The 13,024-nt window shown below is 40.1% G+C and overlaps 1 protein-coding gene across 1 annotated transcript in view; it reads right to left on the bottom strand.

Moving 5' to 3' along the window:
• Positions 1-4,522: 4,522 nt before the first annotated feature.
• The window catches only part of DERA (deoxyribose-phosphate aldolase), a 53,385-nt gene continuing 44,883 nt past the window's right edge, over positions 4,523-13,024 (bottom strand). The window contains exons 8-9 of the mRNA XM_039324930.1: positions 8,143-8,292; positions 4,523-4,928 (exon numbers count right to left, since the gene is read on the bottom strand). Coding sequence (XP_039180864.1) covers positions 4,872-4,928; positions 8,143-8,292 — 207 coding nt within the window. The 3' untranslated portion in view covers positions 4,523-4,871. The remainder of the gene's footprint in view (positions 4,929-8,142; positions 8,293-13,024) is intronic.

Genomic DNA, 13,024 nt, shown 5'->3' with positions numbered 1-13,024 from the left:
AGGACTTTGTGAATTCAGCAAGTAGTTAGGAACTGACCAGGAATATAATTCAAATGTGACAATATGATAAAATTACAAATTATGATGGGAGAGTGGTAAATAAATCTGACACATATTGGTGGCAATCTCCTTTGGGTTAAAAGAAATAAGGAAGAAAACTAACTTTTTACAACAAATCCTCTTGTTTATTGCCATATTTCCTAAGGCATATAGACCGATGTAATATAATCCCTTTACTCAATTACTTTTTGTTAACTGCTAGCATTTCTTATTGCAAAACACAAAAAAACACCCTTCCCCCCCACACACCCAAAATATTTTTCATGCCATTTGCGATATTCAAAATTACAGGGAATTGCTCTGGCTTAAAATAATGATAGAAAAAGACTTTGAGAAATCCTACAAAGAAGGATAAATTTACTGGTCTCTTAACTAGATTAACAATGTTTTTTTACTAGATTACCTTCATAAAATTCATTTTGGGCAGAAATGTTGAATAGGAATGCCTAAAATGCTTATATTTTTCCTTATGATCACATACATATATTATACATGTAAACGCTCTTTTTATCTATTTGCTTGTAAATGAAACAGGTGCTTTGTCAGGAGGCAACTGGAATTTCTTCTTTTTCTTTGAAGATGTTTCACTTCTCACCTAAGAAGCTTCTTCAGCTCTGACTGAATGGTGGGGGAAAGGGAAGGATTTATACTCCTTGCAGACAGTTGGTCATTTGCCTTCTTTCAGAGAGTCCTTGAAGCCACTTGGAGGTTTATCTGTGTCCTCAGGGTCACCTGAGTGTTGCAAATGGGTGTGGAGCCTTCTTGGAACTGCTGAAAGGACTGTGTTGTAGACTGGAGATAGATGATGTCATATTTGTCCCCTTCTGTTGAGAGAGGACTGTTCAGTTTTGACATAGATGGCCTCTTTGACCCCTCTTTCAAGCCAGCAGTCCTCTCTGTCCAAAATGTGGACTTTGCTGTCTTTGAAAGAACGGCCTTTTGAAAAAAGAGCGTCATCATAAAATAGATGTCAACAAAGCTTGTCCTTCCTTGCCTTTAGTTGCCAACCTGATGTAGGAAAAGGGTCGTAGATGAAAAAATTCTGACCATAGTTCTCAAAGATCTCCTTCCCATCTTTTCATGGTCAAATATTTGGGACTTAGCTGATCAGGAAATGGAGGGGATTCTTCAGTAGCCACTAGCAGGAGATTGGGGGAAATGGATTGATTTCCCCTCCCTCAAACCAGGGCTTAGGGCAGGGGTAGGTAACCTTGGTTCTTTTATGACTCCTGGACTTCAACTCCCAGAATTCCTGAGCCATCCATGCTGAGGGGAAGGGAGAGTTTCCAAGCTGAGCCATGCTGGCTCAGGAATTCTGGGAATTGAAGTCCACGAGTCATAAAAGAGCCAAGGTTGCCTACCCCTGTTTGTAGATGATGTCGTATCTGTCCCCTTCTGTTGAGAGAGGACTGTTCAATTTTGACATAGATGGCTCTTTGACTCCTCTTTCAAACCAGCAGCCCTGTCCAAAAAGTGGACTTTGCTGTCTTCAAAAGAGTGGCCTAAAGCAGTCCATTATTTTGAATTCTACGGGTAGTCCTCAACTTACGACCACAATTGAGTCCAAAATTTCTGTTGCTAAGTGAAACATTTTAAAGTGAGTTTTGCTCCATTTTATGACCTTTCTTGCCACATTTGTTGTTAGTAACACGGTTGTTAAGTGAATTTGGCTTCCCCATTGAATCTTTGCTTGTCAGAAGATGGGGAAAGGGGATCACTTGACCTTGGGACACTGCAACCGTCATAAATGTGAGTCAGCTGCCAAGCATCTGAAGTTTGATTGCGTGACCATGGGGATGCTGAGTGAAAAATGGTCATAAGTCATTTTTTTTTCAGTGGTGTTGTAACTTTGAACAGTCACTAAACAAACTATAAATCGAGGACTACCTGTATTGGGGGGGGGCTATTTTTTGTTCATTTGTTTGTTTAGTTAAAAAAAATCCTTACAGATCAATCTCAAACTTATTTCCAGTAACAAGCCACATCCAGAACACACAGCGTGTCCTTTGAAAGCATCCAGTGCTTTTCCATTAGGCCTGAGTAATTTCTGCCCAACACCATACATCTAACATTAGGGAATAGCCCTGACAATGTGCATCCTTCTTTTCTAAAACAAAATCACACAAATATTTTATGTTATGAATATAAGAAGAAATGCTCCTTTGTTTTCCTTTGAATTACTTGTTTTTATAGGATGGTGGCCTTCTTTAAAAAAACAACAAAAAACACATTTCCTTAACAGACAGCCTGACAAAATAAGGCGTGGAATTCCTGTAGCCTGATCTTTAGAAAGGTAATGATTCAAATATTATTTTTAGTTGTGTCGCGTGCAGGCAGTAATTAATCTCAAGTGAAATGGGAGAACAACCCTTGCACAGATTATTCTTTCATTTAAACATATGTTCTTAAAATGTCAAGCAATTTATTTTACAACGTCAGGGCTGTAACCAAAATTCACAAAGGAGCCCTTTTCTGTTTTCAGCAAGAGATAAAGAGGCTCAGATCCAAGCTGTTTGCTTGTAGTTCTACTCGGGGTTTGTTTGTTTGTTTCTTTCCTTAGTCCACCAAGATGTAAAATTTTTTGAAAAGTCAGGATCTATAAAATAGTCGCAAGTCAATCATGTGTAATTCAAAACATCCCAATTGGAAGTGTGAAAGGGCCTGTTTTCAATGTACAACAGCTGCTCCAAAAGCAAAACAAGCTGTTTTCAGCATTTTTTCACACTCAAAAACAGCTGTTTGCACATGAAATAGGGCAGTTCAATTTGAAATGGGAGGGGGGGGGTGTTCCGGTGTTGGAGCATTTACCGAACCTGCCTCCAGAAACGGTAAATGCCTCAACACTGGAAGTTTTTAAGAAGAGACTGGACAGCCATTTGTCCGAAATGGTATAGGGTTTCCTGCCTGAGCAGGGGGTTGGACTAGATGACCTCCAAAGTCCCTTCCAACTTTACTATTATTATTATTATTATTATTAATTTCAAAACTCTTCATCATTGACAACAAATCTATTAACCAAGTCTCTGGACTATAATGTATGTGTCTGGCCCAAACAGTCCTGTTTCCTATTCATTGTGTTGTGCAAAATTATTGTTTTGCTTAAATTTCAGAACTCTTTACAATTCTGTTTACATATCAAAGTCTGAGAAGCTCTCATCTTATATATAGGGAGCATCCTTCAAAAAGTAAAAGAACAGGGAAGCTATTTCGTGTTGAAGCTTCCCATAGGCAAAGATTCCTTTATATCTGACTGTAGAATGTGAAGTAGCTACTTATGGATAGCTGGGAAACTAATACAATTTCAACTGCTCACAACTTCAAAACTTACCTGTGAAAACTGTGCCTCTTCCATTTGGCTTGAAAAACTGGAACAGTTGGAAGCATGAGGGCTGACACACACCCCCAAAAAACCTGGCTACAGCAGCTAGACTATAGCCCCCATTATTATATAGTATGGGTGGCCAGGTTGGCTGGCCCATGCTAAACCTTGTAGCCCAAGGATGAGAGTTTATTTATTTAAGAAAACTTAAATGGCCGTCCAATTCACTCTTAATATAAAAATAATAAAAAGGCAATAAACCCTCCCCACTCCACTTCCCTGACGACAACAATCAGATGTGCCATTTGATAGGTTCCATCCCATTCTGAAGTCCCTAGACCCGTTGGCAAAATCAGGTTTTCAGTGTCAAGTGGAGGCCAATCTTATCTCTGTGGGGATGATGTTCCACACTGAGAGAGCCACTATGGAGAAAGCCCTTCTTCTTGATCCTGCTTGATGGACCATCTTGGAAGAGGCGACCTGTAGCATCCCTGTTTCTCTGCTCTGGGTTGGGTAGATATGACCAGGAAAAGACAATCCTTCAAATAGTCTGACTTGGTTATATTCAAATGCATGATACTGATGGGAATTTTTAATCCAAAAAGTTAAAACTGGAAGAGGCCATAAACTATCAACCTTTCAAGAGCTGTTCCCTACAGCCTCCAACATAGCCAGTTATCTGAGATTCTGGTAGCCGGTTGTCTGAATTCTCTCATACATACAACAAGCAGGACGTGACGGTACTGAAAAAGCGTCAGATATTTTCTGGGCCAAATTAGCACAGACATCATCACCCTATCAGCAATTGTAAGAATTACTACTTTAATAGCAAGGGACTAAATTTGGATCTTTATAGGAACCATAAGGCTTTGTGGTGATGACTCATTCAGTGGAGGGGAGAAGAAAGAAGAGATTTTAAATAATTTATTTAAATAATCGTTATTTGTTATTTCTTAATGTGAAGAAGGCTTGATTGGTTGACCACACTCCTAGTCAGGACTGCAAGATTGGTGTGCAGTTACATCCTTCCCTTATAACATACACCAGTTTGGATTCATATACTTTTTAATAACTTAAATATCATAATTTTAAAACTCTGAACCACTGAGGTGCTTTTATCAAGATCCATTCCAATACTGACCATCATGTTTTGGAATACTTTATTTATATATCACAATTCACAAATGCTTAATTTTAAGTACAAAATTCACACCAAAATAATCATTTCTCAGTTGTTTTCTGAAATCAAGACTGAAGTCAACGTATGCCCTTACAGCAAAATTAGCGGTACAAATTTTCAACATTCAAAGCTTCCTGCATTTATTCACCTGGGCCTTGGGACATTCAAAGAACACTGAAACTGTAAAATGGAGGCACCACAGTTTTAATCCGTTTTGTAAGCACTTAGTAAGGACGAGGTATCATGAAAAAAATTCCAGGACATTGTTTGTTTCATTCTTTCTCTTTTTCACAGCACGAATCAGTCACTGGTCTAAGCCATGGGCAGGTCATAGGAAGCTGGATGTCTGCCAGTCACATGATAATAAATCTGTGCAATGGAAATAAAGAGAGCAGAAATTAAACCAGTATAATAAAACTGGCAAATCATGGGTAGGTTAATGCAAAGATGGACCCAGCGGATAGACACTTAATTATTCACACTGATTAAGAACATGCCTTATCTAAAGCCATTCTCTTTAAAAAGGAAATATGAGCTGATACTCTTTGTTTCACCTGGTATGCTTCATCTTACATTTATTTGGCAATTTTCTCTCTCCATGAAAAATGGGATATGTAGGACTCTCTCTAATTCACAACAATCATGTACAGTTAGGTTACAGATAAAGGTTTCACCTGCCCAGTTGTTTCTGACTCTAGGGCAGAGGTCCCAAACCTTTTGGGCATCAGGGACCGGTTACGTGGACAGAGGTTTTTCCACGGATCGGAGGAGGCGTGGGTTTGTGTGCTGCCTTTGTGCGGACCGGTTGCTGGCATACTATGGCCCAGTACAGGTCCACAGACCTGGTGTTGGGGAATCCTGCTCTAGGGGGCAGTGTTCATTTCTATGTCTTAGCCAAGGGAGCATTGTCCAAAGACAATGATGCCAGACTAGCGACTTAATGTCTATGCTAATCTAGCTGGGAGAAAAGCAAAGCTTGATTTTGAGCCCTATCTAAGTGGAGTGTCTTGCACTGACAGCCAGCTGAGTTCAGCTTTTTCTTCCATTTTCAGCAGAACCTCCAAGATTTCTGCTTTGACTAATCCAGGGGTAGGCAACCTTGGCTCTTTTTATGACTCGTGGACTTCAACTCCCAGAATTCCTGAGCCAGCCATGCTGAGGGGAAAGGGAGAGGTTTCCAACCTGAGCCATGCTGGCTGAGGAATTCTGGGAGTTGAAGTCCACGAGTAATAAAGCGGCCTAGGCCTAGGCCAGAGGTAGGCAACCTTGGCGCTTTTATGACTTGTGGACTTCAACTCCCAGAATTCCTGAGCCAGCCATGCTGAGGGGAAAGGGAGAGGTTTCCAAGCTGAGCCATGGCTGGCTCAGGAATTCTGGGAGTTGAAGTCCACGAGTCATAAAAGAGCCAAGGTTGCCTACGCCTGGACTAAACTAATGTTTGTCAACCTTGCCAATTTGAAGATGTGGGGACTTCAGCTGCCAGAATTTTCCAGTCGGTTGAAGGTCACACTTCGTACAATTGTCACGGTTGAAAAACACTGGGTGAAAGCGTTCATTTATTTTATTTGTCTGCCATTCGTATCAAGATCTAAAGCAGTGTTTCTCAACCTTGACAATTTTAAGGCATGTGGACTTCAACTCCCAGAATTCCACAGCCAGCATTGCTGGCTGTGGAATTCTGGGAGTTGAAGTCCACATGCCTTAAAATTGTCAAGGTTGAGAAACACTGATCTAAAGCATCCTTATAGTATAGTCACATTCTTGATTCCACCGTTTGTATGGCCATCCACCTTTTTCTCCTTCAAAGTTTGGCAGCAAACGACTGGATTTCCGTGATGGGATTTTGTTCCGCTTTCTAAATGGGTTCCCCATACTTGAAAACCTACTTGGAAGGCCCAAAGCTTCAAAGCCATTCCGGGATTTGGGGAGATTTTGGAGTGGGGAGCAAAGCAACTGTTGGATTTCCATTGAGGTAATCCTTCACTTATGACCTGTCATTTAACAATGACCGTTCAGGTATGATGGACTTTTTAAAAAGCTACTTAAGACCCATCCTTGAAATTATGATTGCCCCCCTCCCTACCAGTGATCACATGATTGTGTTTGGGCATTTGGCAATTGGCTCTCATTGATGACTGGCTGTAGCATCTCATGATCACATGGCCATGCCAGTTTTGCTAGTTTCCAGCAAAAAAAAATGCCCACGCTTAATGACTCACTTTACACTTACCTTCACAAAAAATTGTAAAATCGAATCTAGCAACTTGGTGCCTCAACTTATGACAGTAATGACGTATGACCAAAATTCCAGGCTCTACTGTGGTCATAAATCGAGGATATCAATACTGCCTCCTCCCTAGAAGTCAAGAGGCTGTATGGTTGCCTTTGACCACTCAAAGCCTCTCAGCTCTGTACTGCTTTACTAATCCGAGCAAATACATTGTCAGCCTCCAGCTCGAATATCCAAGTAAAATCCAGGATTTCCTTCATTTCTGAAAATCCTACTGTTTTATTGAATACACGACATGGTATAGGCAAAGGAAAACTAACTCTAAAATCCCAAGATATCTAACCAAAGCACATAACAATGACATTCCCTGCCAAACCTCCCAGATGTCCCCTTCGCATTGTTTTGAGAACCTTCTTCACAGCAGTTAGAATGTCCTTGAAAAGTTTCCATAAACCTTTGTCTCAATAAATATCTGCAGAACTGGAGAGGTTTCATTTCTCTAACCAACCCATTTGAAGTCTCATCTCCCCCCCCCCACCTTAACTCTAATGACAAGATGAAAACAATAAGGCATGTAGCTGTCAGGTTTTCGCTCTTGACAGAATATAGTAGTAGTAGTAGTAGTAGTAGTAGTAGTAATAATAATAGTAGTAGTAAATAGAATAGAATAGAATAGAATAGAATAGAATAGAATAATAGAATAGAATATTAGAATAGAATAGAATAATAGAATTAATAGAATAGAATTAATAGAATAGAATAGAATAGAATAGAATATTAGAATAGAATAGAATAATAGAATTAATAGAATGGAATAGAATAATAGAATAGAATATTAGAATAGAATAATAGAATAGAATAGAATAGAATAGAATAGAATAGAATAGAATAGAATAGAATAGAATAGAATAGAATAGAAGAGAAGAGAAGAGAAGAGAAGAGTAGAGTAGAACAGAACAGGACAAAACCTTGGAGGTCTTCCAGTCCAGACCCCTGCTCAAGCAGGAGAACCTATAACATCTCAGACAGGTGAATGCCTAACTTCTTCTTAAAAAATCTCCAGTGATGGAGCACCCACGATTTCTGGGGGTAAGCTGTTCCACTGGTTAATTGTCTTCACTGTCAGGAAGTTTCTCCTTAATTCCAGCTTGCTTCTCTCTTTGATCAGTTTCCAACCATTGTTTCGCGTCCTTCCCTCTGGTGCTTTGGTGAACAACCTGGCCCCCTCTGCCTTGTGGCAGCCCCTCATACTTTCTATTAAGCCAACAATTGTGCTATGTTGGCCCAGATTAAGGGTTAAACACGTTGAGTAAGCTGAACCTTCCCGCTGAAAGGCAGCGCTTCGAATCTCACCTCTCCTTCGATGTCTCCCAGCAAAGTACTGGCACCCAAGCGAAAGAGTTCTGGTTTCAGCCATTCCTCTCCCAATTCCTCCTTCATCAGTGAAAGCCAGATCAAGGCCTCTTTGGCTTTGCGAATGCCTCCTGCAGGTTTAAATCCAACCTTAGGAAAGATTTTTTTTTTTAAAAAAAAAGAAATAACTATTATGTTAGACTCCAAAGAAGTCATTGCAGGTGTACAGCAAATAGGAATTTGCATATAAATGCATGCATCTATCTAAACATTGTGTGTGTGTGTGTGTGTGTGTGTGTGTGTGTGTCTAATTTACAGAAGGATTTCTTTCCTGCCTTCTCTCTCCAAAATGCAGGTGCACAAAGTGGCTTATAGGGTAATAAAATATAATGACAAGAAGAAACACACAACTAAATAAAAGAAAATCACTAAAAATATAAATGGAAGCAGAGAGTAGAACCTGATAACCATGGAGCTCCAGACATCTGGGGAGAGATACAGCATGTATTATATGAGCACTAAAAGCCTCAAAGCCAATTTGGGGGGGAACCAGAGAGTTTACTTTTAAAGAAGAAATATCTTTCTAATATTGAAAATCTTGAAAAATGGCACAGCAAGTTAGCTGGGAAGAAGTATTTAAATGCAACGAATAAAATTGCAGTAAATTTAAAAGATTTGGAATGAACTATATATTAAAAAGTGAGGGGAACGAAAGAGTGAATAAAACTCACACGTGGCGTTCACACCTAGGGCAGAGGTGAAAGTTCACAGTAGACATCTAAGGCAGGGGTGCCCAACCCCTGGGCCCCGGCCCACTACCGGGCCTTGATTCTTTTGGAACTGGCGAGCAAGCATGGATGTGCGCGCATCCCCACTCGTGTGAGCAGTGGGCAGCCGTGTGCACATACTTGCCCACCACATACACGGAACTATCCTCTCTCTCCTGCCCCCACCAGTCCGCAAAGTTGAAAAGGTTGGGGAACTCTGATCTAAGGCACTTAATAGTAATAACCTCCTGAATATTATTATAATAATAATCATAATAATAATAACAACAACAATAAAGTTGGAAAGGACCTTGGAGATCATCTAGTCCAACCCCCTGCTCAGGCAGGAAACCCTATACCATTTCAGACAAATGGCTGTCCAGTCTCTTCTTAAAAACTTCCAGTGTTGGAGCATTCACCGCTACTGGAGGTAGGTTGTTCCACTGGTTAATTGTTCTCACTGTCAGGAAGTTTCTCCTTAGTTCTAGGTTGCTTCTCTCCTTGATTAGTTTCCATCCGTTGCTTCTTGTCCTGCCTTCTGCCGCTTTGGAGAATAGCTTGACTCCCTCTTCTTTGTACTGCTATCATGTCCCCTCTCGTCCATCTCTTCATTGAACTAGACATACCCAATTCCAGCAACCGTTCCTTATATGTTTTAGCCTCTAGTCCCCTAATCATCTTTGTTGCTCTTCTCTGTACTCTGTAGAATCTCAACATCTTTTTTACATCATGGTGACCAAAACTGGATGCAGTATTCCAAGTGTGGCCTTACCAAGGCATTGTAAAGTGGTATTAATACTTCACATGATCTTGATTCTATCCCTCTGTTAATGCAGCCTAGAACTGTGGTGGCTTTTTTGGCAGCTGCAGCACACTGCTGGCTCATATTTAGGTGATTGTCCAGTAGGACTCCGAGATATGAAGTAGAAGAATATTCCAGACAGCAGTGAGGCATTAAAAGAATACGGCACCACCAGCCAGAAGATGAAGAGTTGGAAATTTCCCTTCTTTTCTGATTTGGAGCACCTATGAATCCTCCAGTTTCCGAAATTCGGAATTCCTCAGGGAGGAGAGAGAACCAAAACTACTAGATTGCCATTACTACTTCTCTTAAGGAGCACAGTGGCTTGAGTGGTTGAAACGCTAGGCAGGAGGTTAGCAAGCCCGTGTTTGAGACCCGAGAACTGCTGTGGGGCGGGGTTGAGCTCTCCTCCTTCCCCCCAGCTCCTGCTGGGGACATGAAAGGCATCTTCAAGGCAATGGTGACCTCACCAGCAAATCCTTTCAACCTGGAGCCACCTTGGTGCTTCTGACATGAGTACAAAAAGCTACTTCTCTTTTCTGCTCTTATTAGCGATAAATCAATCCAAAGGAAAGTTCTAGTCTGCAAAATAATTTCTGGATTTGGTGTATGTACTTTCATTGACTCAACAAAGGTGGGTCCTTCTGCTCCAATTCTGAAGGGCTATCTTTGGTGGTTTTGCCCTCTAGGCTTCCAGAATAGGTGAGTCATATATAACATAACAAGGACATGTCCCTTAAAAGCAGCTGTTAAAGCATCTTTATTCTACTAGTAAGCAGCACATGAAGATGAGTCCCTATTGAACTACAACTCCCAACATCCTTTTCAACTGCACTAAAAAGAACAAGCTCAACGAAAGGAGAAAGCTTTTTGTTCCCATTGCCGGCCAATGAAGCCAAGCTTCTTCTACTCTCGGAAACAATAAATAACCTTCATGAACATCAACCCTTGATCTGAATTTCTGTATTTCCACTTCTTACCAACTTTATCCCTGAATGCACTGGGTGGCCTGTAAGAAATGGTAGCCTCCATGCAGTGATGGGATTCAAATAGGTGAACAACCAGTTCTCTGTGTGGATGCCACTTCCGGAAGTCCATTCTGGGCCTGGGCAACAACAAATTAGCTACCGGTTCTGCCAAAATGGTACGAACCGGCTGGATCCCACCACTGCCTCCATTTCAGAAAAAGAGATGACAAAGTGCTTAAAAAAAAAAAAAAGGAGGCAGAAGGAAGAACATGGTTCAAATACATCTATGGTTTGTCTTCGGCAGGGGTGGGTAAATATGACAACTTTATGACCTGTGGACTTCAACTCCCAGAATTCCTGAGCCAGCATAGGAATTCTGGGAGTTGAAGTCCACAGGTCATAAAGTTGCCATATTGCCTTCCCCTGTAGAAGAGGCTTCATGCATGTAACTTGGATTTTCTTTCATTTGCTCCTGCATACAAAGCTGCTTCTGAAATATCCGTAAATTTTGTTTGTGTGGTGCAGTAAACTGATCTTAGTAGTACTAATAGTACATTGCATCTGTATTATATATAAAATGGCAACTCAGCCTGTAAGGCCTTGGAACTTGACCTTACCTTATTTTGCCACCTGAAACATTCACATTCCCACAAATAATTCCATTTCTCCTCTCCCCAAATGAGCCATTATCCATACTGTAATGGCATGTTTTGTCCTAGAACCATAAAAGATTTGGCTACTATTTCTATGCGGTTTCACAGCATTTCATTATTTTGTTTAATAAGTTCATCTGCCTGGGATTTTTTTTTCTCATCACCTTATATTATTAAAAGTAATAAGTTTCTCTGGGCTAGGAATTCCCCAACAGAAAAACCAATTTGTGTGTGTCCTTCAGTGATGACAGGGGAAAAAAAAGAGATTATTTCCTATTATGCCAAATACTTTCTATATTGCTGCAACAGCTTATCATTCAATAAATGTTAGTCTGCAGCCCACTTCCATCCCTGCGAGACGTTTAATTTCTACATTAACCTGTTTTTACTAGCCAATGCCTTAGTAGAAAAGCATCTGTGTGGGAGCCGAATTGGTTTGTTAAAGAAAGCATTTAGACATCTCTTGTCAATGATAAAATGATCTTTGTCTAATAAAAGGATATAAACTCCGTTTACAACTATTTCTCATTATTATTGTTTCCAGAGTGAGCACATGCACTGGATTCTTTTGGTTAAGAGAACTTTAAATTTCTGCCCAATGAATCCTCTTTTAAGTGAATGAGAAATGGAATCATTACAAAGGTGTTTTTTCAAGAGGCAACTGGACTTTCTTTGTTTTTACTTGAAGACGTTTTGCTTCTTATCCAAGAAGCTTCTTCAGTTCTCCAAGGTCCTGTTCTATTCTATTCTATTCTATTCTATTCTATTCTGTTCTATTCTATTCTATTCTATTCTATTCTGTTCTATTCTATTCTATTCTATTCTATTCTATTCTATTCTATTCTATTCTATTCTCCAATCTCTCTATTCTATTCTATTCTATTCTGTTCTATTCTATTCTATTCTATTCTATTCTATTCTATTCTATTCTATTCTATTCTGTTCTACTCTACCCTACCCTATCCATGTGTCCTGTATTTCTGTTCTGTATTTCTGTATTCCTGTATTTCTGTGTATTTCTCTCTCCCTCCCTCCCTCCCTCTCTCTCTCTCTCTCTCTCTCTCTCTCTCTCTCTCTATCTATCTGCCTATTCTAATGTCATTGTAACTTCGAATAGTCACTAACTATGTAAGTCGAGGACTATCTGTATGAAGCAATTCATAAGTGCATCACTCTGCCACAGCTCAAAGGATAAAGAACAACTGCCCCATGAACATAGGTATCTACAGAAGAATGAGGGGAATTATGTGCACAGCGTGATGTCATTTATGCAGTGACCTGCCACGCAAGACATTTTGAGATAATTGTGTCTTGTAATGGATGCCACTGAGTATGGTCCTCAGGTGTCATTTGTTCACATATCAAATAGGCAATCTAAGTGATTTTTTTTTGTAAGGCCAACTAGGCCAAAATTGTAAAAGCTTTCTCAATGGATTCTGGATGAAAAATGCATGAACAAAATGAATGAAAAATGGCCGTGTGTCTAGCTTCACTTCTTTGATCGGGAAATATGTATCTTTGTAAGTGATTAATCCTTCAAAACTGTCATGTTTATCGTGCGTGGTTTCCCCAATGGTGGGGATTTTTTGTTTTATTTTTCTTGGAAACAGTCAATTTTGAGGCCAAAGATTCTAGGAAGAGAAATGCTTAAGATCTTCCGTTGAATCATTTATGGGGTCAGGTATTTTATCC

This window comes from Crotalus tigris, unplaced genomic scaffold (genome assembly GCF_016545835.1).
Source record: "Crotalus tigris isolate CLP2741 ecotype Arizona unplaced genomic scaffold, ASM1654583v1 scf7180000024310.2302065, whole genome shotgun sequence".
Classification (NCBI taxonomy): domain Eukaryota; kingdom Metazoa; phylum Chordata; class Lepidosauria; order Squamata; family Viperidae; genus Crotalus; species Crotalus tigris.
Note: the sequence above shows the minus strand (reverse complement) of the source record. Positions and strands in the feature narration are given on the sequence as shown.